At 41.4% G+C, this 27,656-nt stretch overlaps 2 protein-coding genes across 2 annotated transcripts in view; both read left to right on the top strand.

Annotated features, from left to right (window-relative positions):
• Nucleotides 1-10,424, top strand: part of SUMO2 (small ubiquitin like modifier 2) — a 12,170-nt gene extending 1,746 nt beyond the window's left edge. Inside the window, exons 3-4 of the mRNA XM_019800307.2 lie at nt 5,987-6,058; nt 9,765-10,424. Of these exons, the coding sequence (XP_019655866.2) occupies nt 5,987-6,058; nt 9,765-9,827 (135 nt within the window). The 3' untranslated portion in view covers nt 9,828-10,424. The remainder of the gene's footprint in view (nt 1-5,986; nt 6,059-9,764) is intronic.
• Nucleotides 10,425-19,758: 9,334 nt separating this feature from the next.
• The window catches only part of JPT1 (Jupiter microtubule associated homolog 1), a 17,214-nt gene continuing 9,316 nt past the window's right edge, over nt 19,759-27,656 (top strand). Inside the window, exon 1 of the mRNA XM_002919838.4 lies at nt 19,759-19,945. Within this exon, the coding sequence (XP_002919884.1) occupies nt 19,890-19,945 (56 nt within the window). The 5' untranslated portion in view covers nt 19,759-19,889. The remainder of the gene's footprint in view (nt 19,946-27,656) is intronic.

Raw genomic sequence — 27,656 nt, 5'->3', positions numbered from 1 at the left:
GATTTTATTTATTTATTTGACAGAGATAGAGACAGCCAGCGAGAGAGGGAACACAAGCAGGGGGAGTGGGAGAGGAAGAAGCAGGCTCCTAGCAGAGGAGCCTGATGTGGGACTCGATCCCACAACGCCGGGATCACGCCCTGAGCTGAAGGCAGACGCTTAACCGCTGTGCCACCCAGGCGCCCCTAAAGTTGTAATGTTTTCTTAAGTAATGGTAGAGGTCAAGAAATTTAACCTCCTGAGTCAGGCAGAAACATTCCTGTGTTATAGAGACATTTGCATTTTACGCAGAAATTAGTAAATGGACAGCAAGAAGAGGAAGTAGAGATGAATAGATGCTAGGAGGTGAATGCAGGGTTTAAGACAAAGAAGCTTCCTTTTGTGAGGCTGAATCTGTAACAATACAGAGGCAACTTTAAAGATGACTTTAGCAAGTATAACAAAAACTCTGATACCTATATCAGTTAATTCAATAATAACCTGGCAGAAATATTTTTTTTTAAATTCAACTCTGAATGTATAACATATAAAAGTTGGGAAAGTTACTCTTTTAGACTAAAACAAGTTGTCTGCATTGCAAATTGTCCTAAAAATAGGCACAAAATAATGTAAGACTTAAACCTGTAGAAGTTCGGAGATTGAGTTTGAGCTGATAGTTGGACTTCCTGCATGAGTTCTAAGGACAGAAGAACTCAGTTGGAAGAAACTGAGGATAAACTTCATTTTGAGATCTAAGCTTTATTTTATGCCTAATTTATTTACAAAAGAATACTGTGCTTATATGAATCTTTTATCTTCAGAGATAAACTAATCTTATAGTTCCTTAAAAGATAATGATTTTCATTGTACTCTTATTTGAAGAATTTTGGTGAAATCCCCCTAAACAACTAATAAATATGTACTTCCTACTTGTGCTAAAAAAATTTTTGCTCTAGCATCTTCCATATTTGAACACTAGTGCCCCTTCAGGTTACAGGGGAATTTTAAAAGGTAATCATCTTGTAAAACTTTACATAGCACACCTTTTACAAAGTAGAAACTCGGGTTAGGTTCAGTGGGTTTTTTTTTTTTTTCTTTTTTAAAAATTTTTTTAAAGATTTTATTTTTATTTATGTGACAGAGAGACAGCCAACGAAAGAGGGAACACAGCAGGGGGAGTGGGAGAGGAAGAAGCAGGCTCCCAGCGGAGGAGCCCGATGTGGGGCTTGATCCCGGAACACCGGGATCACGCACTGAGCCGAAGGCAGACGCTTAACGACTGCGCTACCCAGGCAGGGTTTAGTGGTTTTCAACAAAATTCTCTGCATATCTTTTCTTGTTTCTAAATTTTAGATTTTAAGTCCTACATTTTTTTAAAAGGTCCTGTTTTTCAAAACTTAATATGGAAAGTCAAATGTAGAGCAAAGTTGAAAAAACTTTACATTGAATACCCATGTGCTTACCACTTAGTTTAACCATTACCATTTTATTATATATACCTATTGATAATCTCTATTAATCCTAAAATGTTCATATTTAAGACTTCCTATATTGCCTGAAGGGGCCCCAAAGGCATTTTTTACTTATCTGATAAATATCAGATACCTACCATGTGCTTAGGCTTATATATTGTGTGCCAGAAAAACAAAGACACATAGCACATCCCATATTGCTGGATTGTCTCTTAAGAGATTGTTCTGTAAGATTGAGTTAGTGGGTCAATCAAGAATTTGGCGGTTTTCCTGGTATATTAAAATTTAGTGCATTACTCATGTAAATAAAGGGGTTTTTTTTGAGTTTTTTCAGTTGTTACTCCTAGAAATGTTTTTCTCTGGTGTCCCCACTGAATAAATAGCACTATGTTACATCTAGTTGGGAGGTCAAAACCTTGGGATCGTCCTTGATGCTGCTTTATAATTCCTATAAAATCCATCAACAAATTCTGTTCTCTTCGTAAACCTGTGCTGTTCAAAACAGTAGCCACAAGCCACGTGTGACTTTACCTCCTGAGACATGGCTAGTCCACATTAATGTGTGCTGGAAATTGTACAATACATGGCCAGATTTTGTAGACTCATGGTGGGAAAAGTAAAATATCTTAATTTTTCAAATGTCAATTACATGTTAAAAGGATTTTTAATATACTGATTTAAAACATTTAAATTTTACCTGCTTTTAATATGGCAGTTAGAAAATTTAAAATTACATCTGTAGCTCACATTCTGTTTCTCTTGGATAGTGCTGAGCCCTCAACCATTTTATGCTGCTCTTCGCTGATTACTAACTTTGGAGACTTTTCTGATTAATTGAGAGTGCTTCTGCTCCCATCACTTGGTCCTCTTACTGTTTCTGTTTTTTGCATTGATCACTGTCTTTTTGTCTCTACGTTAAAATGTAGCTACATGAGCATAGGGCCTTTTTGTTCACTATTTCTCTAGAACCTAAACCAGTACCTGACATAAAAAGAGTGTGTTCAGTAAATGCTTATAAAGTGATAGTGAACATTCAAACTGCCTCCAGAGGTTGGTTTGTAAATAAAATTTCTATTCACATGTGAAATTGAGTTTGCCCACTTTGTCAGCCATATAGCTTTTGGGTGAGGGCATACTGTTCCATTCTAGTGTGCATTTACTGTAGCAGATTATTTCATGGGAAAAAAAAGTGGCTTCAGAGAGCCCAGACTGATTCACTGGTTTAGTCCAGTTCATTTTTGTGAAGTGAAGAAATAGGGATCCAAAGAGATAACCTCACACAGCTCTTCTGTGGCAGAACTCTGAAGCTAAAGCTCAGAGATCAGATTTACTCAGAAGTGGAACCCAAATACTGGTTTAATGTAAATTCATTGTTTGAATTTACATGATTTATGGAATCTGAAAGGCAAGTCTCCTGAATTTTGGACTTTTGGTCTGTAGCAAAATAAACCATTTTATTGATGAGGAAAAGCATGCAAACAGGTAGTAATAAAGGAATATGCTGTGTGTTCTGGCCTTGTGTTTTTCCCCCCTCTTGTTTTGAACAGCCATGCCATTGACCTTAGGACCTTACTAGTGGATATAGTAGAGGAAAAACCCAGCATATGGCTTAGTATTTTGTTAAAGCGATGGGTCTTCAGTGGAGTGTCTGCAAATGTATAATTAGTGGTTAATGGCTTGGCATTTAATTCGTGGTTGCTTTGCATAATCAGAAATGAAATTTGGATGTCATGAGGAATGAATTAAGGTGGTGGATGTCCCCTATCTGGTCTGGGAATCATTTGTATTCCTCAAGACAAAGGTTAGTCTGAAAGTGGTATGTGTCACAGACTAGAGTTTTAAAGGAAGGTAATATGATCTTCATGTTAGAGGTAGTTTTAAGACAGACTTAATGATTCCATGTTAAATAAAGGAATACAGGTGTATAAGTTTTGAGCACTTAGTTTCAATATTCTAGTCCTAGGAACTCAGTTAAGTTGAAGCAGGGAGTTGTGTAACAATTACAGTTTGTGATTTGAGTATGATACAGGAGTGATTTTTTTTTTTTTTGTAGGATGCTTTCTATAAAGCTCTTTTTCCAGTTAATATATTCACAGCATATCTCCAAAGATTCTTTATTTTCTGACCTTGTCTTCATTTGACTGCAGTTACCAGCTTTGCTGCTCTGCTCCTTTCCCTTTTTCCCCACCCCTGCGTCAGGTAGGTAATGATTAGTAAAACATTGGAGTCTTGTTTGCAGAAGGGGCATGCTTAGGCTCATTTATCTCCTTAAATACATATAAAAATTTCTTGAAGCTGAACTCTGTAATGTAATTTTAAAATTCCCTTTTTGTAACAAAGCTGCTCCTCAATTTAGTAGCTTTAGATTTTTAAATAAAATGAAGCATGGCAAGGTAGATGTTGCTTTTCATCCATTTATTCCATCAGTAACATATCCATGAGTACCTACTGTGTGCAAGGAATACAGTATAACCAAGACTGTTTTAGGTTCTTGTCCCTCTTGGAGCCTACTTTTTAGTGAGAGGTTGACAAATCATTGCTGGTCTGGGTAAATACTAAGAAGGAATTTAAAATGCTGGTGGTTCTTTTGAGGTATTCCAGTTTTAAGCTTACGTGCTTACGGATGGTTTTTAGGACAGTTATGGTGGAAATGTTGATTACCCAAGGGTAAGAACTTGTTGAATTCTTGTGGTGTGCCTAACATTGTGCTGGGTTGGGACATAGGTTACTCTTGCTTGGTGATAGGAATTGTTTGGATAGAAATGAAGGTTAAGAGCTTTAAGGCAAAATTTTAATCATTACATTTATTTAGGTGACTTCCAGTTTTCATTGTTGAGAGTGAAGTTTTTTTTCCTTTTTGGAAAGCTCTTTAATATGCATGGAAGAATGTTGCTCTCCATACATGTTACTTCAAATTTCAGTATCTTTCTAACTCATTTTAAATGCAGTGAGACAAAACAACCTTTTTTGTTTTGTTGTTGTTTCATACTAGTTTATTTAGGGGTTCCATTTTCACTCAATAGACTTTATGTATTTCTTATATACTTCTTCACTCATTAATTCATCCAGTTCTGAAAGATTATCTGCTATCTTTTTTTTTTTAAAGATTTTATTTATTTATTTGACAGAGATAGAGACAGCCAGTGAGAGAGGGAACACAAGCAGGGGGAGTGGGAGAGGAAGAAGCAGGCTCATAGCAGAGGAGCCTGATGTGGGGCTCGATCCCACAACGCCGGGATCACGCCCTGAGCCGAAGGCAGGCGCTTAACCGCTGTGCCACCCAGGCGCCCCGATTATCTGCTATCTTTTTTTTTTTTTTTTAAAGATTTTATTTATTTGTTTGACAGAGATAGAGACAGCCAGCGAGAGAGGGAACACAAGCAGGGGGAGTGGGAGAGGAAGAAGCAGGCTCCCAGCAGAGGAGCCTGATGTGGGGCTCGATCCCACAAGGCCGGGACCACGCCCTGAGCCGAAGGCAGAGGCTTAACCGCTGTGCCACCCAGGCGCCCCTCCGATTATCTGCTATCTTGATCAGCCAACCTTGTTTGTTCAGTTTTGTCCCAACTTCAGGCAGACTATAGTAAACAACATCTCCCAAAGCTTCTGTGCAAAATTGCTGATTCCCACTGTTCCAATACCATTTTCTCTTATTATCCATTCATATTTGTGAGTTTACGCACCCAGAGCTAAGGCATTAACTGGTGGAAAGTCAAGCTCTGCTCAACATTCAGTGGACGGGTTAGCCCTTGGTTTTGTGAGCTACTGCTTTTCAAAGACATGGACGAACTATTCTAGGATTCTGGAGAGCGGAGCAGAGCTGGTGTGCAGTGTCCTGGTGGCGCCCGCCCTCAGACCCCAGGGCCGCAGCAGTCAGGGCGCCCGGGGCTTAGATGCTACGCATCCCACACCCCACATGCTCTGCACTGCTCTAAAATGACCTCTGTTTGTTTGTTTGTTTGTTTTATTTTAAAGATTTATTTATTTGAGAGGGAGAGAGAATGTCAAGTAGACTCTGTGCTTATTGGGGCTCGATTTCATCATCCCGAGATCGTGACCTGAGCTGAAACCAAGAGTTGGCTGCTTAATCAACTGAGCCACCTGGGCACCCCTAGAAAAGACCTTTTTTTTAAAAAAAAAATCATTTTTGGGGTCCTCTGAGTGGGTCAGTCATTTAAGCATCTCCCTTCGGCTTAGGTTATGATGCTGGAATCCAACGATCGAGCTCTGAGTCAGCCAGTGTCAGCCTCCCTGCTTAGCCGGGAGTCTGCTTCTCTCTCTCCCTCTGTTCCTTCCCCCAGCTTGTTCTCTCTCTCTCTCTCAAATAAAATCTTTAAAAAAAAAAATCATTTTTCCAAAGAAATCCACAGTTCAAAGAAAGTGAAAGTCATGCCAAATCTTTTACCCACGTAGAAATGTTAACATGTTGATGATCATTTATTTAGGTTTCTCTCTTAATATATTTATGGCTAAATAATGCATATAATTTTAGTTCTTAATGTTTCTTTGCATTCTTACTGCTTTTAACTCTCTTGTAGGGTTTGTCAATGAGGCAGATCAGATTCCGATTTGATGGGCAGCCAATCAATGAAACAGACACACCTGCACAGGTAAAATCTCTTTCTGCTAACTAGAAAAGTCAGTGTGTTTTGTAATTTGCTCAACAGCCTTGTTTTTATTTGTAAACTTTTAGACATTGGAATATAGTTTTTCACCAGAGTGCAAAACTCTAAACTCTGAAGAATATTAGTATTTCTTCAGGAAATGTCAGCGGTTTTTAAATGTCCAGTTACCATTTTGTAAAGCTGACAGATCATTTAGTTTAATCCATTCTTTCCTATTGCCAGCATTATTTGGAGAAAATAATTCAGAATGCTGTTTTTGTCGCTGCAGCTCTTGATCATACTCCGTGTTCCCCCACAGGTGGTGGTTTGGATGTTGATCCCGAGCATTTTCACTTCTTATGCTGAATTCTCTTTTACTTGTCCTTGTGAACTAAAGGGATCTTGGCTCTAACTGGAAGTCTCTTGATGGTTTAGCTTGATCAGTAGGATTCTTGATAATAGGTGGTTTTCCAAAGCCTGCAAAAGGTGACACTATCTGAGCCCTTTATCTCTTTTTTTTTTTTTTAAGATTTTATTTATTTATTTGACAGAGATAGAGACAGCCAGCGAGAGAGGGAACACAAGCAGGGGGAGTGGGAGAGGAAGAAGCAGGCTCACAGCAGAGGAGCCTAATGTGGGGCTCGATCCCATAACGCCGGGATCACGCCCTGAGCCGAAGGCAGACGCTTAACCGCTGTGCCACCCAGGCGCCCCTGAGCCCTTTATCTCTTGACATGTCACTTTGTAAGGGATCAGCTGGACGGTCGGTCTTCTATGGCAGAAGCTGTTTGTCTTTGTTTCTTTTTACCCTCTCAGGTTCCACTCAAGACTTGTAGTTTGGGGAAAAAATATTTTGATGGAAGTTTAAATTGGAGCCCTTCTACTTTTGAATTTATTAGTCCATAAAAACTAGAAAGTGATAAATATAATGAGTGAAGCAGCCCACCCTGTTTGTGGTTTTGTTGATAATCTTAAAAAATTTGAAGTGTCTGGGTTGTAATTGAAGGAAGAGTATTTTGAAGTAATTTCCTGTGATGTCTCTAGGAAGCAGTTAGAGAAGGTAGCCACAAGGAGGAGCTGAATTCTCTTGGTGAATGAGAGACAGGAAAAACTCTTCTGTCCTTTGAAGGCATTTCAAGTTTCACTATAAAATGTAACATCCCAGGGGTTTTATTTTAGGAGATAGGCTGAAGACATGTTTTGATGGTTTAAAAAGAATAAAAACCTATTATGCTAAACTCGGATGTTTAGAATGTATTCGCTGTCTTTTGATGCTCTCGCCCACCACCAAAAACAAGTTCTTGTCTCTACATTGCTGGCTGCAAATACTAAACTGTGAGGAGGATTTGTTCAGAACTGCATTATAAAATCTTTACCTTGAATGTGGAATTTAACTCCTTTGAGTATTTAAAATTGCATTTACTGTAGAATGAAATTGATTCATTTTAGAATTATTCTCCCAATGTTTCTTAAATAGAAGAATTATGATAAATTAGAACATCTTAATGACCAGTTTTAATAGTAATATAATTATGTGCCCACCATTTTGTTAAATACTCTCTTTGACTCATTTAATTCTGATAACTGAACGCTATTTCATTTTACAAAAGAGGGAATTGAGACTTAGTCATTAACATTTTAATGCCCCAGTCCTACTTTTAGTGTATTTGAACTTTGTTAGAAATGATTCCCTTGGGGCGCCTGGGTGGTGCAGACGTTAAAGCATCTGCCTTCGGCTCAGGGCGTGATCCCTGCATTATGAGATCGAGCCTCACATCAGGCTACTCCGCTATGAGCCTGCTTCTTCCTCTCCCACTCCCCCTGCTTCTGTTCCCTCTCTCGCTGGCTGTCTCTATCTCTGTCAAATAAATAAATAAAATCTTAAAAAAAAAAAAAAAGAAAGAAATGATTCCCTTCCTTGTCTTAAGGTACCCAGGGTTCTTGTCCCCCCCCATTACCAGTTTTTAGAACATAATTTTTTGAGGGTAATTATCAGCATAATAAACTGTTACAAAGGTTATTTATTTTACAGCGCTGCCGTATGATCAAGATTTTTCTACTCTGGTAGAAAGGATGATTGTTTTATGTGTAATGTGTGGGTAGTGAGCCTTGCAAACTTAGTTTGTGAGTAGCAGTTTAAAATTTCAAGTAGTTTTTTAGTAAGTCTGTCCTTACACATATCCCTTCCCTTATGCACAGAGCTAACTGCTGTGCTTCGTTCACATGCCAGGATCCATTCATGCTTTGTGTATGTGCACACACACTTTTAGAAATACAAATATAGTCATACTATAACCACTTTTGCTGTCTTTTTTTTTTTTTTTTAAGATTTCATTTTATTTCATTTCATTTATTGACCATGAGCAGAGGGAAGGGGAAAGAGAAAAGGGGGAGAGGGGATCCCGGTGGACTCTGTGTTGAGCCCCAAGCCCACCTCGGGGTTGGATCTCACAACCCTGAGATCATGACCCAAGCTGAAATTAAGAGTCTGATGCCCAGCTGATTGAGCCACCCAGGCACTCCACTACCTAGTTTTTAAATTTATTTTGAGCCTAATATTGTATCTTAGGGATAGTTCTATTTCTGAACATGTAAATCTATGTGGTATTTCATGTTAAGAGTGTACCACATTTCTTTGAGCTTTTATTGATATCTAGGTTATTTCCAGTCTTTTGCTCATCTAAACAACATTGCAGTGAGATCCTTAACACATACCATTCTTATTTCTTTTTTTCTTTATATCATTTATTTTATTTTTATCATTATGATAAATGATAAATTTATCGTTTTTATACCATTTTTATGTTCATTAATTAAAAGTGAGGTGACTTGGGGCGCCTGGGTGGCACAGCAGTTAAGCGTCTGCCTTCGGCTCAGGGCGTGATCCCGGCGTTATGGGTTCGAGCCCCACATCAGGCTCCTCTGCTATGAAGCCTGCTTCTTCCTCTCCCACTCCCCTTGCTTGTGTTCCCTCTCTCGCTAGCTGTCTCTATCTCTGTCAAATAAATAAAATCTTAAAAAAAAAAAAAAAAAGTGAGGTGACTTAACTCATGCACATATTCAGCTTTTTCACTTAAAATTCTTACTTTTTAAGATTTTATTTATTTATTTGAGAGAGAGTGCACAAGCAGGGAGGAGGGGCAGAAGGAGAGGGAGAAGCAGACTCCCCGCCGAGCAGAGAGCCCAATGCTGACCTTGATCCCAGAACCCTGGGATCATGACCTGAGCCAAAGACCGATTCTTAACCTACTAAGCCACCCAGGTGCTCCCCAGCTTTTTCATTTAAAAACTAAGTGTTTTTTTTTTTTTTTTTTTTAAGATTTTTATTCATTTATGTGACAGCCAGCAAGAGAGGGAACACAGCAGGGGAGTAGGAGAGGAAGAAGCAGGCTCGCAGTGGAGGAGCCTGATGTGGGACTCGATCCCATAACCCTGGGATCACGCCCTGAGCCGAAGGCAGATGCTTAACGACTGCGCTACCCAGGCGCCCCTAAAAACTAAGTTTTCTATAATCTTTATATAAGGAAGACCAAGTGAAGAATTAGTTTAAACCTAAGACTGATGCTACATTATCCTATAGGATGTCTACAATAACGAACATTGGAATTGGGTGGAACTTGTGCAGTTTCTGAGGTACTTAAGTCCGAGAGTTACAAATTTTAAGAGCTGATAAAACAAACCTTCCATTTGTTTTTCTTCTTTCATATGCCAGTTGGAAATGGAGGATGAAGATACAATTGATGTGTTCCAGCAGCAGACAGGAGGTGTCTACTAAAAAGGGAACCTGCTACTTTACTCCAGAACTCTGTTCCTCCAGACCAAGAAGACATTCTCAATTAGAAAGCCGCAATTTGGTTCCACCACATCCTGACTACTACAGTATAGTTTTCTCTATTCTTTCATTTTCCCCTTCCCCATTCCTTTATTGTACATAAAGTAACTGTGTATGTGCACAAGCATATTGCATTTTTTTTTTTTAACTAAATGGCCAATGGTATGTTTTGATCGACATCAAATGGAGATGGGATGGGGGAAAATACTGCTTCTGTGAAAATACCCCCTGTCTCCATTAGTGGCATGCTCAGTCAGCTCTTATCTTTATATTCCAGTAAGTTATTTTGCTCTCACTGTTTAACAAAAAAAGAACAACATAAAAATCCTTGCATACCTTGTTCGATTGGAGAATTTTAATGTTTTTCATTTATCATTGTAAAACCAAGGACAATTTTATAACTTTTTTGTACGTAGCTGTTACATGTAGGGCAATCTGTCTTTAAGTAGGGATAAATTACTCTAAAAGAAATGAATCCTAGATAGTTTTCCCTTCAAGTCAAGCGTCTTGTTGTTTAAATAAACTTCTTGTTTAAAATGAGCTGTTTTCTTTCTTCTGAAGAATAATTGAGAAGCTTAGAAAAAACCATGAAATGAGTAGGTCTGCTAGAAGTAACATTTCAAGGAAGAAATAAAGCTACACTGCATTCTTGACAAACTGATACAAAACAAAGAATAACAAAGTTTATAAAAGACTAGCAACTGACGTTTCAGCCTCTTGTTTAAAAAGCTTAGGCAGTTCCAAATATGCAACCTTACTAGCAAAAAAAAAAAAAAAGGGTCATAATGTTGTGGATTTACTCCCCAAGTATTCTTTTCCGTAACTACTACCTGGCAGAATGGATTAGTACAATACAGCTAGAGAAAGTTCTGAGTTTGCTAACTCTCCTGATAAAACACTTAACCATTCTATCCTCCTTTGATGAATAAATATTTCAGAACCCAAAATAGTCTTTGTTCCTTGAGGATGTTGAAGGACAGAGAATATTTATCCACATATATCCACTCTTAGAGCCTTAAATATGCAGGGCACCACAGTTTTTAAATTCAAATGTATGGGAAAGGGTAACAGCTATAGAACCAGCAAACAATGTTAAGAGCTGGTAAGATTTAGATTACTTAATTCTAACCCGTTTTAGAGATGAGGAAGCTGAGGTCCTGAGGGTTGTTACTTGTCACAGCTAGATAATTATGAAACTAGGACTAGAGAATAGGTCTGATGCCTGTTAATTCAGTTCTTTAATATTGGTTCTTAAGAAACTGAATTTCCACCCTTCCTATTCACCAATGTGGCCTTTTGGGATCAAGTCCCCATGTACTGTCATGCCTTGTCATTCGCTTAGTTCACTCTACCACTGTTACAATATGGTCTTTTTTTTACATCCCCCATTTATGGTGAACGAGCTTCCCCAGACAGCAGGTGTTCTGTAGGTTTTTTCAGTTTTATTTAAGTCATCTCTACACCCAGTGTGGGGGCTTGAACTCATGACCTCAAAATCAAGTCGCATGCTCTTCTGACAGCCAACCAGGTGCCCCTGTAGTTTTTTTGCTCTGTATGTATGAGTTAATCTTGAACCAACAACTTTTATTTTCCTGTATGTATAGTGTTACCAACCTCCGTTTACAGTTTATATTGTGCAGTTGTTGGGAAGCCTGCCCCCAAGAAATCTTAGGTAAGTGCATGTCTCTTGAGTTGTTGGACTAGGTACTGCTGAATGGTGGAATTTGGTGGTGCCCTAAAAATTAGGATTGAAATTCAAGCCAGAGAACTTGATTATATAAAGGGTCTTGAATTGGGTTCTTGTTTAATTAGGAATTTACGGACAAATGTCTGAGCTTTTGCCATGTTGGGGGGAATATAAACTTTATGGTAGAAAAAAACCTGATAGAATTTTAAAAGCCAGAGGGAAAAGTGCGGAAAGGGCACTGTTTGGTAACGTGGTGTGTTGTAGTTAATATATTGATAGTTGGGTCAGTGTATAACTACCACTGTTCTTAAATGAACTGTTCTTCATTGTTGTTCTTCCCCTATTTCACGTATGTTGCTACCATAAAGACATTTTCTATGCAAAAATTCATGGAGTTTTTTGGTTTTTGTTTTTTTTTTTTTTAATTTTTAAGTAATCTCTATACCCTACGTGGGGCTTGAGCTCATGACCCCAAGATCAAGAATTGCCCCCCTCTCCCAACTGAGCCAGCCAGGCATCCCTAAGGAGCACTTTCTATTTTATTTATTAAAATCTTTTTTTTTTTTAAAGATTTTATTTATTGACAGAGCACAAGCAGGGGGAGCAGCAGAGGGAGAAGCAGGCTCCCCACTGAGCAGGGAGCCCAGTGGAGGGCTTGATCTCAGGACCCTGGGATCCCAGGACCCTGGGATCATGACCTGAGCCTTAACAAACTGAGCCACCCAGGTGCCCCTAAGGAGCACTTTTTAAGGAACACTTTGAAAATAAGTGAATTGTTGAAAATACTTAAAGTAATCTTTGCATTTTAGATTTTTTTGCCTTTGAAGGGGCGGTTCAAATGATGGGAGTTACACTGCCACCATTTTGATTAATTGTTGGAACAATTTAGTTAAACTCTTTCTGGCTGCTCTCACATTGATACCCCACGTATTTATATCCTGAAAGTAGCAAATAGTATCTAAGTGAACACAGTTCTGTACAGGGAAATGAGAGAATTTTTACTCCGAAGCACCCCTCCTATTCATAGGTACTGCTTGAGGCCAAAACAAAAGGTATTAGCAACTTTTCAGAAATCGGAGTGTCAAGTTGTTTGGTTCATTTTTTTGCTTGCTCATGTTTTTGTTTTAACCTGATGATCAGTTTATTTTGTATTTAAATTCGATTAGCCAACATATAGTACATCATTAGTTTTTGATGTAGTGTTCAATGATTCATTAGTTGCGTTACAACACCCATTTTATATTCTCCCGAAAGGGGATGATGTGGAATGGAAGATGGTGAGGGGTAGCATAGTTTGAGGAGAAATGGGAGACTCCAGTCAGAGTATGTAGTTCTGGAGGAGATTGTGCCAGCGGGAGGTCAGTAGAAGGTGGAATCCCTGGGTATGAGGGAAGCATGTTGGAGAGTTTTCCTAATGTCCTTGTGGGGGTTATGGTGTATTGGAGAGGGCCAGCTGTGCTGCTGAGGGTTATTTTTGAGTTAAGATACTACTGCTTTTAAATATCAGTAACAGTGGTTCTGGATTGTGGTTTCCCGTTAGAATCCCTTGGTGAGCTTTTAAAAACATGCCAATGCCTGAGTCCTACCCCTAGAGATGTATTTTCAAAGCAGTGGAATGAGAAGCAGTTCTGGGAGGCATCATCACAACTGTTAAGAGTTAATAAGCACCTTATGGATGGTGAAAGATTACATGAGATAATAAATGTTTTAGCCACCTAGCACAATGCCTCCCACATACTGAACTCTTTTTAAGTTATTTCCAGCATGCAGTAAAGGCTCTGCCATAGGATACTGAGGCTTCAACAGAATTCCATAATCTGTGCCGATGCCTTGTACTTAACATAAATGAAAAAAGCCAAGAATTTTCTCTTCACTTCTAAAACAATTCAATCTTTGTCTCGTTAGGTTTTTTAATAAATGCTTAATGCTAAATTGTGCCCTACTGAGTCTTTAAGGAAAAACAGTCCTCAGGATTTTAATGATTCTCCAATATTCTAAAAACCAAAAGGCCTATCCACAGCATGCTTCAACATTCTGATTAGGCAGGTGGTGATTTGAGGGGTGGTCCTCCATGTAGTAGGACACACGTGCTTTATAGTGAGACTTTAGTCTGTAAAATGGTTAGCTAATGAAAAGAGTTCCTCAGAGTGGAACATAATTAGAATAGAGCATATAAGCAGGTTAGGAATTTAATCTATTTGGAATGTGAAGTGTTATTTCCCTGTAAGCAGTGACATGTGACTAGGTATGAGATCATTTTAGGATTTCCTATACCCCTGGGGCCTTTATGAAACTGTTTAAAGTCTCAGAATTGTCATGTAATGTTTGCTTTCTTTGCAATTTGTATTTTTAAGGCATATTATGTGGCTAACTTTGCCACAAGTTACAGGAAGAATTTTCTCACATTTTTCAGGGCATGCTGTTTAAAATTAATGTTGTTTGTAATTTTAGCAATTATTTTTGCAAAGAAGGCCAAATTCATTTCTAGGAGAGCAGGACAGGTAGTTTTTTGCTAGTTTATTAAATGTAGAAATAGATGGGATTGGGGAAAGCGAACAAACTTAATCCACATAATTTTATTCAGCTCAGTCTGAGAGAAGGGGAAAAGAATGGGGAGATAGGAGTCACGTTCTCCCTCCACAATCCAGTGATTAAAAAGGATGTGAGAATGGCATGTCAGACCTAGTAGGGAGTATGGGCCATTTTGTTTACCTTCAACAAAGAGAAGGCAAAACATGTCCACCATCTTTCATATCTCAGGTGGTTTGTTTGTTTCATGGCAAATGAGTTTCAAGAGAAAATAAATGCCTTCAGTTGTCTCTCTGTGCCATCGATCTGTCTTTGAGTGTGTGAGGATACAGCTAAGAAAAGAATGGACAGATGCATACTAAATTTGGCTTTAGGAATGATGGATACAGAATGTATGTGTAAATACGTATGGTTAAGTCACACAGAAGTGACATGGGGCACCCTGCAATCCTGGGGTTGAAAAGCTTGTTAGAAATACTTGTCAATGAGTCCTTTATTAATTCAGTTACTTAGTGAAGTTCAAAAGCACAAGAGCAGCATTTTCTTTTAACAATAGAAGGAATAGAAAATATTAAGAAAATGTATTGGGGTGCCTGGCTGGCTCAATCTGTGGTGCATGCAACTCTTGATCTCAGGGTCATGAGTTTGACCCTCGCGTTGGGCATAGAGATTATTTAAGAAAACAAAAAAGAGGGGCGCCTGGGTGGTGCAGTCGTTAAGCGTCTGCCTTCGGCTCAGGGCGTGATCCCGGCAATCTGGGATCGAGCCCCACATCAGGCTCCTCCGCTAAGAGCCTGCTTCTTCCTCTCCCACTCCCCTGCTTGTGTTGCCTCTCTCGCTGGCTGTCTCTGTCAAATAAATAAATAAAATCTTAAAAAAGAAAAAAAATGCATTAAATCAGAAATAGTCAAATGTCTGCAATTTCATATGGATTCAGCCTAGTGTGTGTGGTCTGGATCAGAGTGAGAGACATTAATCTAAGAAATTGGTTCAGGGGCGCCTGGGTGGCTCAAGTCGTTAACCGTCTGCCTTCGGCTCAGGGCGTGATCCCAGAGTCCCGGGATCGAGCCCCACATCAGGCTCCTCCACTGGGAGCCTGCTTCTTCTTCTCCCACTCTCCCTGCTTGTGTTCCCTCTCTCACTGACTGTCTCTATCTCTATCAAATAAATAAATAAAATCTTTAAAAAAAAATTGGTTCAAACCCGATTGCATAATCCAGGTAGAGTAAATCCCAATAATAAGGCCCTGGAGATTGCCCATTTCCTCTGGCATTCTGGAATAAATTGGGGCAGGTTGAAATTATGGGGGATTCAGAACAAAGTAACATTCAAGGCAAAAAAAAGATGCTTGAGAGCAAAGAGATGCTATGTCAATGCATATTTTTGTGTCTCATTTAAATTTAGTTATTACCTTAGTAGGCTTCAAGTGGTGAAGAACAACTTCCAGATTATTCTGATTAAGTTGTACATTGCATTCTTGAATAAAACTCCACATATCCAGCAACAAATTTAAAAACCAGCAGGATTTCTGTCCATGTTAAAGGAAAATTATTACGGCTTTAAACATTTTTTGACATCTTTTAAATAGTAATTTCTTGCCACCTGCTTCAGAACAATAGATTGTGTTCTGAGGAAATTCTGAGAATACTGGGTTTACAAAAACCTATTGGGAACACTGATTACTAGGCTTTCTGAATTGAATTACAAATGGAAGACTGCTACCTGGAATATATTAGGCAAGTGGCAGCATGGAACTAAGTGAAATCAGGGGGCACTTACTGCTTAAAGACAGAGGTTATGCAGAGTGTGGATACCTGTTCATGCTCCCCTTCACTGTATTTAAAAAGCAGGTGAAAATAGAACATACATATAGGGCAGTCTTTTTGAAACTGCATGGATGGAACCAAGGGGTTGTGCAAAAGAGGACAGTGGAGAGAAAGGCCAGCCAGGGACAGAGAAGTGGAAAGGGCCAGGATTTCGGACCTCTGCTTGGTTTCAATCACAGCTGCTCTGTTCATCTATTTTATATATTTGGATTCTGCTTCATAAACATTTGAAAAACATTGGTATAGTCATGAAATAGCTGTTAGACCATTCCTTATCATAAGATTTCATCTGTCCAATATCTCATTAGGTTTTTAGGTCAACCTAAGGGTTCAGAACAAATTTTGTATTGATTTAGAGTCCTCAATATGTATTTTAAAAATAAATGATGGGCCTTCATGATTTTGAGAGCAGCCATCCTTTTGCATCTTTTGATCCTGATCTGATCTTGCTGATCTTTTGAGCAGACTGTAATTTTATTAATGTCCCATTTTCAGTTGAGTTGGTCACCTGAAGCAAAGGTCATTACAGCAGAGCTACCAATCATATCCGTTTTACCCCAAATCTCCAACTTGTAGCAGAAAGTGGAATATAATGATTTTAGTCAAAACTATTATAGGACATGAACAAGTAAACAGGAAGGCTTGTTATTCTGGAAGTTTCTGGCAATTTTACTGTAAGGTAGGATCCTTTTTTATTTTATTTATTATTTTTTAAAAAGATTTTATTTATTTATTTGGCAGAGAGGCAGCAAGAGAGGGAACACAAGCAGGGGGAGTGGGAGAGGGAGACGCAGGCTTCCCGCGGAGCAGGGAGCCCGATACGGGACTCGATCCCAGAATGCCTGGATCATGACCTGAACTGAAGGCAGACGCTTAACGACTGGGCCACCCCAGGCGCTCCTATTTTATTTATTTTTTAAAATACTTCATTTATTTGAGAGAGAGAGCATGAGTTAGGAAGGGGCAGAGGAAAAGGGACAAGTAGACTCCCTGCTGAGCAGGAAGCCGGATGCAGGGCTCTATCCCAGGACCCTGGGATGATGACCTGAGCTGTGAAGGCAGATGTCCAACAGACTGAGACACCCAGGCACCCCAATTTTATTTATTTTTAAGTAAGCCCTATGTGGGGCTTGAACTCATGACCCTGAGATCCAGAGTCACATGCCATAGTGACTGAGCCAGCCAGATACCACTGGCAATTTTACTTTACAGTGTGCCAAACAGTCCTGCCTAAAATGCCTTAATCAGATATTTGTTTACATAATTTATTCTTCTTTACAAATCATTACATTAAAAGGGTTCCCTGGGACTGATCCCTTACCTTTGAAGCAAAGGTTCTCAGCCCAAGCCCATGTGACCTGTTTAGCTTCTTAAAGATATCCACGGTTACACTCTACCGCCCTGCCCCGCCCAACTGAAATTCCAATTCAGTAGATCTCAGATAGGGCTGGCGTTCATTTGTGTTCCGTAAAAGCTCATAGGTTATTCTGATGTGCAGCCAGGATGGGGCAGCTCTAATAGAAAGCTTTAGTTTACCAAGTACAACTTTTTTTAAGATTTTATTTTTCAAGTAATATCCACACCCAGTATGGGGCTCGAACTGAATCCTGAGATCGAGGGTCACATGTTGTACTGATTGAGCCAGCCAGGCGCCCCTACCAAGTACAACATTCATAAAATTATTTCAACCTTCACAACAACTTAAAATGGGTGCTGTTAACCCCATTTACAGGTGAGGAAACTGGGCTCAAGAGCATAAATGAAAAAAAAATTAAAAAAAAAAAGTATAAATGACCCAGAAGTGTCTTTTTAAGGGAGCAGAACCTAGGCTTTTTGATTTCCAGTCCAGTGCTGTATTGCCACACCAACCTGTCTTTTATACTACAAGGGAGGGCGGAAATTGGGCAAGTCAAGTGGAAACTCACAAAAGTTTAGGCCAAAAGGGACCCACCTTTGGGTGCCTGGCTGGCTTAGTCCGTAGAGCATGGGACTTTTGATCACAGGGTGGTGAGTTCAAGCCCATGTTGGGCAGGGAGCCTACTTTAAGAAAAGGGGGGGGACCCACCCGAAGATTTGTCCAAACCCCTCATTTAACACATAAAAGAGAATTTCAGATTATTAAAAAGTTTGTGATTATTTTCCAAGTATGTCTGGTAATAAACATGGTTATCACTTCGATGACCTCTTAACATGTTGAGCCAAGCACTTTCCATCCATTACCTCGTTCAGTCCTCACAACTCTGTAAAATTGAAATCCTATTTTGTCCTTATTTACAAATGGGAAACTAGCACTCAGGAAAGAGTCCGGATTCAAGCTCTGATTTCTCCTACGGGAGCCTGAGATAGCAATCACCATACTCTGCTTTACCTCCTAGTCAATAATTATGTGACTTACAAGGAGGGCATGTCTGCTCACTGGCTAGCTTGGTCTGATGGGTTTTTTCTTCCTCTCTCTCTTTTTTTTTAAGTTTTGGGGAAAAAAATAAATGATTAAAAATAAAAGTTTTGGAGGCACGTCTGGGTGGCTCAGTCGTTAAGTGTCCGCCTTGGGCGCAAGGCATGGTCCCTGCGTTCTGGGATCGAGCCCCACATCAGGCTCCTCCACTGGGAGCCTGCTTCTTCCTCTCCCACTCCCCCTGCTTGTGTTCCCTCTCTCACTGGTTGTCTCTCTGTTAATTAAATAAATAAAATCTTAAAAAATAATAATAAGTTTTGGAAATTTAGGCCAAGCCTTTAAGAATGGGAAGATTTTATTCCAAACAAGTGGTCAGCACATAAAGGCATGATCCATGCCTTCTAGAAGAGAACTTATCTCTGGCTCTTCATGAAAACCCAGGAGAGTGGTTAACCAAGAATACAAACTTCCAACTACCAGGAAAGAGGCGGCCACACAAAGAGGAACATTGCTTAATTTTTATGGAAATACTGAAAAAGGTCTGCCTTGAGGAAACATGCATGACATGGGAAGGCTTCCATTCTTGTTTGCTCAAGACTTTCCTATAAGGATCTTGTAAACTGTCATTCTTGAGCCCTCCAAGTGTTGTCTGCATTTGTTGCAGGGATAGATTTACCCAGACAGGTGGAAGAGTCATGACTTAAGGGTTATAAACAGCTGCAGAGGCCAGGGCTGCTCCATAGTCTTGGTAGCAAGGGATGTGACTGATCCCCACCGCGGAGCATTAACCAGCCTTAGAACAGGCCCTCAAATCGGAACGACTGTAATTTTGATCTAGTACATGCACCACCCATGACAGCTAAATAATAACATTAAAATGTGAAGAATTTCCAGTCGTTTTAAAAGGGATCATCTTGGCTTGCTTTCTGTTGCTGACTCATAGTGCTGCTGTTTTGAGACTGTCATGTTTCTAAATGGTACACACAGTAGGTATTCAATGAATGTCAATTCGTGGCAGTAATTTTCATGCCTTAAGGAGCATGCCCTTACTATCTTTCCATGAGTAAGGCAAGTAAGGGAATGGTAAAGACAAACCTGTCCTCGGCTTGTGGGTTCCAACTCGCCCAGGGCGAGCTTTTCCCTCGGTCAGGTAACTTTCTTAAGTGACAGCGAGCACAACTTGTGCCCAGCGCGGGGCAGGTCTGTCCTTTGTCCAATCATCACCGAGATTTGGGGGTGGGGGAGGGGGAACTTCCAAAGACCTACCCAGATCAGGAAGGGGGCGGGTTTAGGCTGAGCTGGGGCCACCGCAGGCTTTCGAGGTGCCGCACGATGCTTGGCACTCCAGGGAGCCAATAGGAACGAAAAAAGCTATTTGAATTGGCCAATACCGGCATGGTGGGGGCGGGCTTTTTCGAGCCTTATAAAGGCTGCGGCCGGCGAGGCAGGCGGTGGCGGAGGCTCCTGCAGCGGTCGCTGGCGGTGGGGTGGGGAGCAGTTCTGCGCCCCTCGGACCCGACCCTTTCAGCGCTCTGCTCCCGCTCCAGCCTACCTCGCTCCTCGGCACCATGACCACCACCACCACCTTCAAGGGAGTCGATCCCAACAGCAGGAATAGCTCCCGGTGAGGCTGCGGGGCCGCACCGCCCCACGCGAACCTAGGGGGGTGGAGGGGGAGGTCGCTGCCCGGCGGGGCCACGGGAGCCGGGCGGCCGGTCGTTGGCGGTAACGTGCCCGGGGCGCCGCGCTCGTGCCGGGCCGGGCGGCGGGGCTCGGCGGTCGGCTCCGTCTTTGTGCGGTCCCGCAAGTCCGGCGCGCCGGCCCCGCCCGATTCCCACTCCTCTCCCATTCATTCCTACCCCGGAGCGAGGGGTCGGCCGGGGAGGGCCGGGGCCTCGCCCCCTGCAGTGCGGTGGGCTTTCGGTAGTCGGGCCATGAGGAGAGGGTTCGCTTCCTTCCCTTTGCGGCTCCGGCTGGCCCGGCCCCAGGGCGGTGGTCTTGGCCCCTAGGTGCCCGGGCAGCCTCCGGGGCGCCCCAGTAAGGCCCCATTGTCCCACCCCAGGCCACGCGCTCCTGCCTCTGGCCCGGGGCAGGTGGCGGCCCCGCGCCCAGCGCGGCAGTCACCTCTTGCGGCCGCAGCGATCGAGTCTTGCGGTCTCCTACCCACTGGGGCCCACCCGGCAGGTGGCATTTGTGGTCGGGCGGGGCTGGTCATCGCGACCCCCACGCCCGTCCAGGACCCAGCCGTCAGCCCTCTGCGAAGTGCTTCCCCTCTGCTAACAAAGGAAAGACCCCTGCTCCTTCCCCTTCCGCGCCCACCCCGAACGCAAAAGGGGGGTAAGCCAGTCCGAGTAGGTTTTCTACGCTCAAACCTTCGGACCTCGGTCTTTGCATCCCACCTCTTTCCCTTCCCCCTTTGACGTTTGCCAAACGAGTTCTTCGCTGGCCCTGGTTCCCGAGCTGGAGGAGGTTTCCTGTTCTTGGGCGGGGCCGGAGACATCCATTGTCTCTTCCGTACTATCTCCACCTGGGAAGCCGGGGCGTTTCTGGCCAGTCTTGCTACTGCATTTAGGGAAGAGGGCATTGGGTGTTTGGACTGGAACCCTTTTCCAAGCCCTTGCCTGACTTGGTGGAAGGGTTTGTAACCGGTGGAAGGTGTCCACATTGTCTCGGCTAATTGCACACCGTTCATTTAAGGTGGATACAGGCATTTCTGGGATCCTGCTCCAGGCCTGTAGGAAGCTTAGGTTCCACTTTTTCTGGGCATCTATTCTTCATTGATCACGACCTGCTGTCGTGTGCGGCCAGCCTTGGGGTCCTGGGCAAGTGGCACAAAGGGAGCCATTTTGTGGGGCTAAGAAGACGGCTGCGAAAGAGTGCCTCACAGGGGTTGGAGAACTTGGGGACAAAAAGCTGGCCTCAGCAGTGAGTCTTAGGCGGAAGGTTGGACATGACATTCCTTTTCAACTCATTCCTTTCCCTTAGACAATGTAGAAAAGAGTGGGAAAGATTTAAGAAACTAAATTGGTGGGTCCTGGCAGGTTGGGGACTTTGAGTAGGACAGACCTAGGAAAATACTGGTCACTCCCTCTTCTGTTGTCATCCTTGCAATGAGATCATTTTTTTTTCAGAGGACACTGGAACACACTGAACCTTGGTTTTTCTTTTTGTGCCATGCGGTCAACTTTCTGCTGGTCAGACTGTAGTGATTAGAATGTGAAAATTGACACATTATGTAAAAATCAGGTTTTCTCTTTTGGGGTTAAGTGCTGTTTAGTGGTTGATAAAGAATTTCAGTAACCAGGTCAAATGAATCCTCATGCTAGTTTTTTGATATGTGCATTGGAAATGTGAGGCTCGAATGGTTTTTGGTTCTGCAGAATAAATGTTTTCATTCACCTTTTGTCATCAATTTCCCTCCAATATTGTGATCTCAGGACTGGAACTTTGTCCTTGTATTTACTTCTTACCTTTCCTTCCTCTGTAATCTCACCGAATTCTTCACTTGTTTCTGCAGTAACGTTTTTCTGGCGCTATAAGCACATTATAAATTTTGTCTGGTAGGGGATGATTTGCAAGGATCACATGCGAACTCTGGGGTTTCAAGAAAGAAGAAAGAAAAAGAGTAATTAAAAAAAAATTGCTATCCGTATACATGGGCACATTTTTGTTGAGTCTCAAATATGTAATCCTGGTTTAGTTCAGAAAGAATAGGAGGATCTTAAAAAATAAAACTGAAGTAATTTCTGTCTTATGATCCAAATCCTTTGTTTGGGGTTGTCTCACTGTTACAAATGGGCTCTACAACACTGACGTCATCGGGGTAGGTATTACCTGCTATTGCGGGAGGAACACAGACCTTTAAAAAGTTGGGTGCTTAGAGCTTTGACTTTCTTTTTAAGCTGGTGTTTGGGTGCTTGTATCTTTTTTTCCCCCTTTTCCCCCCCCTTTTTTTTAATGCCAAAAAATACTTCCCAGCCCATTAGGGTTCTGGAGATTTTCATCTTGCTAAAATAATTCATGAGGGTTTAATTATGATGGAAAGCAAAATCATTCTCCTCTCTAGGGAGTGAAGGGGATGACAACGAAGCAAGTTAATTTTGATTTATTTCAGGTGTCTTTTTTTTTTTTTAAGATTTTATTTATTTATTTGACAGAGAGAGACAGCCAGCGAGAGAGGGAACACAAGCAGGGGCAGTGGGAGAGGAAGAAGCAGGCTCTTAGTGGAGGAGCCTGATGTGGGGCTCGATCACAGAACGCTGGGATCACGCCCTGAGCCAAAGGCAGACGCTTAACCACTGCACTACCCAGGCGCCCCTTATTTCAGGTGTCTTTGTTGATTTTGGGAACGCGGGATGATAAAAACCTGGTTGCTTCAAACTTTAACATGAGAGAAAGCCTATTAAGAATTTATAACACATCTTTAATTATGATTTAAACAGTTTAATTAAGCAAACCTACAATTATCATCTTTATAAAATGTATGCCTGGACACACTTTTTTTTTTTTTTTAAAGATTTATTTATTTGAGAGCGAGGGAGCAAGCGAGTGGGAGGAGGGGCAGCCGGAGAGGGAGAGAGAGAATCTCAAGCCGACTCCCTGCTGAGCTTGGAGCCAGTTATGGGGCTCAACCCCACAACCTATGAGATCACGACCTGAGCTGAAACAAAGAGTTGGACGCTTAACCAAATGAGCCATAAAAAGTGAGGCTGTTGAACTAGATAGAACAGAGCCCAGCAAACTATGACCCACGGGCCAAATGCAGCAGGTGCCTGATTTTTATATTCATAAATGGTTGTAAAAAAAGATTCATTTCTGGACTTGTGGAAATTACATGAAAACCAAATGCAGTGTCTGTAAATTTTTATTTGAACAGAGCTGCGCTCGTTCGTTTTCATGTTGTCTGTCGCTGCCTTTGTGCTACATGACAGAGCCGAATAGTTGCAAAAGACCGCATGACCCACAGGCCCAAAACATTTACTTTCGGGCACTTTACACCAGAAGGAGAGGATCCGCCATCCTTTCCCCCGTGTATTACCTGATATTCTTTGAGCCTATGGAGGGTTCTACTGATCGACTTTATGGAGGAGGTGGAGGTTTAAGAGCCCTTGAGCAAAGGGTGGAGAGTGCTCTAGGCTGTAGTGAAAATGGGAGTAAATACCCCAAAGTGGAGACAAACCAACTATTCAGGGAAAGGTGAAGAAAGTGGCTTGACTGGATTGGTGAAGAAGGTAAGAAGTAGATAAGGTGGAGGGGCCCTGCTGATAGTTGGTCATGTTTCCTTCAGTCCTGCCTTAACCAAGGCTTAACCAAGGCTTGCTTCTCCTAGCTTGTGGGTAGCAGGGACAGGTAGGAAGGGGCGGTGTTAGGGAGCCCAGGCCAGGGTGTCAGCGGCACCCAAGGGAGCAGAGGAGCCAGGATTTCTGTTGCAAGATGCAAGGGAACATGGGTACCCACAAACGATCACATGCCGTGGCCAGTGGGATAACGGTGTTGTCAAAAGAAAGATTGTCAGGGAATTCTGGGACCCAGAAGCAGCCATTAAAAGAATTTTAGATTGGGGCTCCTGGCTGGCTCAGTTGGTAGAACATGCAACTCCTGATCTTGGGGTTGTGAGTTCAAGCCCTACCATGTTGGGTGTAGAGATTACTTTAAAAAAAATCTTAAAAAAAATAAAAAATTTTAGATTAATGGCAATATAGAAAAATATGAAGTATAAAAAAGGACATTGAAATTCACCTGAAATACCATCTGAGAACACAAACCCTGGATAACATTGTGGTGTATGTACTTTCAGGCATTTATGTCTAGTTCTGATGATAGTAGCTAGTAGCCATGAGGGCTCTGTTCCAGGTTCTGTTCTAAGCACAGTTTATAGGATATCCTTAGAATAGTCTTACAAGGCAGCTACCATGAACCTCTTCTTCTAGAAGAGAAAACCAAAGCATAGAGAGAGGTTAAGCAGTTTTCCCAAGGTCACACAGCTAGATAAGTGTATCTCTATATATACACATCGTTTATGTAACACGCAATTGGCCTTACGTTTGTTTTCCAACGTTTTTCATTCACTGTGTTTTGAATAATTTCTCACATTTACTAATGAAGGTAAATCTGACCCTAATGTATAAAGCTTTCTGTTGTATGGACATACTTTGATAACTAAGCCCCTACTAAGGGCCAGTTAGGGTATTCCCGATTTTATTTACAGATTAACATTTTTATAGGAGTATCCTTTACATATATCTGGTTATCTGTTTAGGATAATTTCTGGAAGTAGAAATGCAGGTTGATATAAAAAGCAAACAGTTGACACATACTATTAAAATATCCTTTAGAAAGTTCGTACTAATTTGGGGTTCCCGGTGGCTCAGATGGTTAAGTGTCTGCCTTCGGCTCAGGTCATGATCTCCAGGTCCTGGGATCGGGCCCTGCATTGGGCTCCCAGCTCAGGGGCGGGCAGGGTCTGTTTCTCCCTTATCCTCTGCCTCTCCCCCTGCTTGTGCGTTCTCTTTCTCTCATTCGAATGAATAAAAATATTTTTTTTAAAAAGAAAGTTTGTACAAATTTATAATCTCACACTTTAATTAATGCTGGAAATTCGCATTTTTTCATATTTAATAAGCAAAATATATATCCTTTTGTTTTAAATTTCATTTATTTGCTAGTGGGATTTAATTTTTAGTGTTTAGAGGCTATCCATGTTTTTAAATTGCCTGTTAATACCTTCTGTCCGTTTTTCTCTTGTGGTTCTACTTTTTTTATTTTTAAGTAATCTCTATACCCAACATGGGGCTTGAACTCAGGACCCCGAGATTGACAGTTGCACGATCTACTGACTGAGCCAAACAGGCTCCCCTCCTCTCCTTTTTTTTTTTTTTAAGATTGATTTAATTTAGAGAGAGTGCACACATGAGTGGGGGGAGGGGCAGAGGGAGAGGGTGAGAATCCTCCAGCAGACTCACTGCTGAACGTGTGCTCATGGGACTTGATCCCACAACTCTGAGATCCTGCCCTGAGCTGAAATCCAGTCAGACACTTAACCGTCTGAGCTGCCCAGGCGCCCCCAGGGACAGTCTTTTTTTTTTTTTTTAAGATTTTATTTATTTATTCGACAGAGATAGAGACAGCCAGCGAGAGAGGCAACACAAGCAGGGGGAGTGGGAGAGGAAGAAGCAGGCTCATAGCGGAAGAGCCTGATGTGGGGCCCGATCCCGCAACGCCAGGATCACACCCTGAGCCGAAGGCAGACGCTTAACCGCTGTGCCACCCAGGCGCCCCCCCAGGGACAGTCTTTTTGAGAGAAAACTCTTATCTTGACAGAATTCTGAGGAGAAACTGACAGAACTCTTCATTGTAGTAGGAAATGTTAATAGATTATCTCATTAAGTGATAAAACATACTTAAAAATAAGTAGATTTGAACAACTCACAATTAGCAGGCTTGATCCTAGTAGACCTATAGAACATTGGCAAATACACATTCTTTTCAAGCATATATAGATTTATTAAGCTGACCACATATTAGGCCTTAAAAGCACCTTCCCTTAATTTTCAAAGGATTCATGTCATACAGGCTGTTGTCTGGTTTATAATTAAAAGCTAGAAATTAATAAACCAGAAAGACCCCTACGTTTGGAAACGTCTAAATGTACTTTTAAAATAACGTATGGGCCAAAGACAAAAATAATGGAAGTGAGAAAACATTTAGAATGCAACAATAGTTTTGAAAAAATCAAGACTTGGACCGCTCAGAGGGGCACTTAGAAGGGAATTTATGCCATAAGTGTTTAATTTTTCCTTTCTTTTCTAATGTAAGGAGCTGCGTTTGCAAATGACAACTGTTATTTATTTGGAAACATGGATGAAATGGACATACTCCCAGAAAAATATTTCTCAAACTGATTTAAGAAGACCAGACCACTCCTGTCCCCAATAATGGAATAGAACCAGTAGTTAGAAAATCTTCCCATAAAATCATGTCCGTTTTCTCTTTCCAAGCAGTGACAGGGCAAGCTAAATTGAGTTTCTCCAGGGAAGGAACACATTGATCAACCTGAGGCAGGAAGCTCTAGAAATGTGCAAGTGCTGGGTTTCCTTGCTGAACCGAAGCTACAGAGGGTGTTCAGTGGTGCCTGGCTATGGAACATGCCGGGAGTCTTCCACCATTGTCGTTCGGACTTCCTCCTTGTGGCTAGTCCCTTGTGTTTACTAGTGAGAATGCTGCGTGCCTTACAGATGTATAAACGGGGTTCGCTGGTGACACCAAGACAGGAGGAGACTATCATCAGCTTTCCTTGGGTTTCTAAATTAATCAACTTAACTTTTACATGTATATTCTTCCATTTTTAGTTTTGTTGAAAATAAAAATGGAAATGTGTTCTGAATACATAAATAACAAGATGCCCTTCTAAACTTTTTTGCAAACATATCCAGCTAAGCCCATTAGGCGAGGTCTGTTCGGTCTTTCGCTATCTCCTAAGAGGGGACGTCAAGCAGGATGTTTCAGCTGCCTTGTGGGTCAGACAACCTTACTACAAATAAATATTAACTTTACTGAGAATAGTTGGCATACAATATTATATTAGTCTCAGGTGTACAGCATACAGTATTTGACAATTCTATATATTATGAAATGCCCTCCACGATAAGTATTGTCACCATGTGTCACCATACAAATTTATTACAATATTATTGGGTATATTCCCTTTGCTGTACTTTTCAGCCCTGTGATTTATTTATTTTATAACTGGAAATTGGTACCTCTTAATCCCTTTCACCTCTTTCACCCATCCCCCGCCCCCCTCCCCTCTGGCCACCACCAGTTTGTCCTCTGTGTTTGTGAGTCTATTTCTGGTTTGTTTGTTTGTTCACTTGGTTTGTTTTTTAGATTGCACGTAGAAGTGAAATCATGTAGTTGTTTGTTTCTCTCTGACTTCTTTCATTTAGCATCATACCCTCTGCCTCCATCCATGTGTCAGATGGCAAGGTTTCATTCTTGTTTAAGGCTGAGTAATATCCTATTGTAAATATATATCACATCTTCTTTATCTAGTCATCTATCAGTGGACACTTGGGTTGCTTCCATATCTTGGCTGTTAAATAATGCTGCAGTAAACTTAGGGGTGCATATCTTTCCAAATTAGTGCTTTTGTTTTCTTCAGGTAGATATCCAGAGTGGAATTACTGGGTCATACGGTATTTCTATTTTTAATTTTTTCAGGGCCCCCCCTACTGTTTTCCACAGTGGCTGCACCAATTTACATTGCCACCAGCAGTGCACAAGGGTTCCTTTCTCTCCACATCCTTGTCAACACTTGTCGTTTCTTTTCTTTTTTT

This window comes from Ailuropoda melanoleuca, chromosome 13, assembly GCF_002007445.2.
Source record: "Ailuropoda melanoleuca isolate Jingjing chromosome 13, ASM200744v2, whole genome shotgun sequence".
In the NCBI taxonomy this organism is placed as follows: domain Eukaryota; kingdom Metazoa; phylum Chordata; class Mammalia; order Carnivora; family Ursidae; genus Ailuropoda; species Ailuropoda melanoleuca.
The sequence above is the reverse complement of the archived record's forward strand: the minus strand, read 5'-3'. Positions and strand labels throughout refer to the sequence as shown.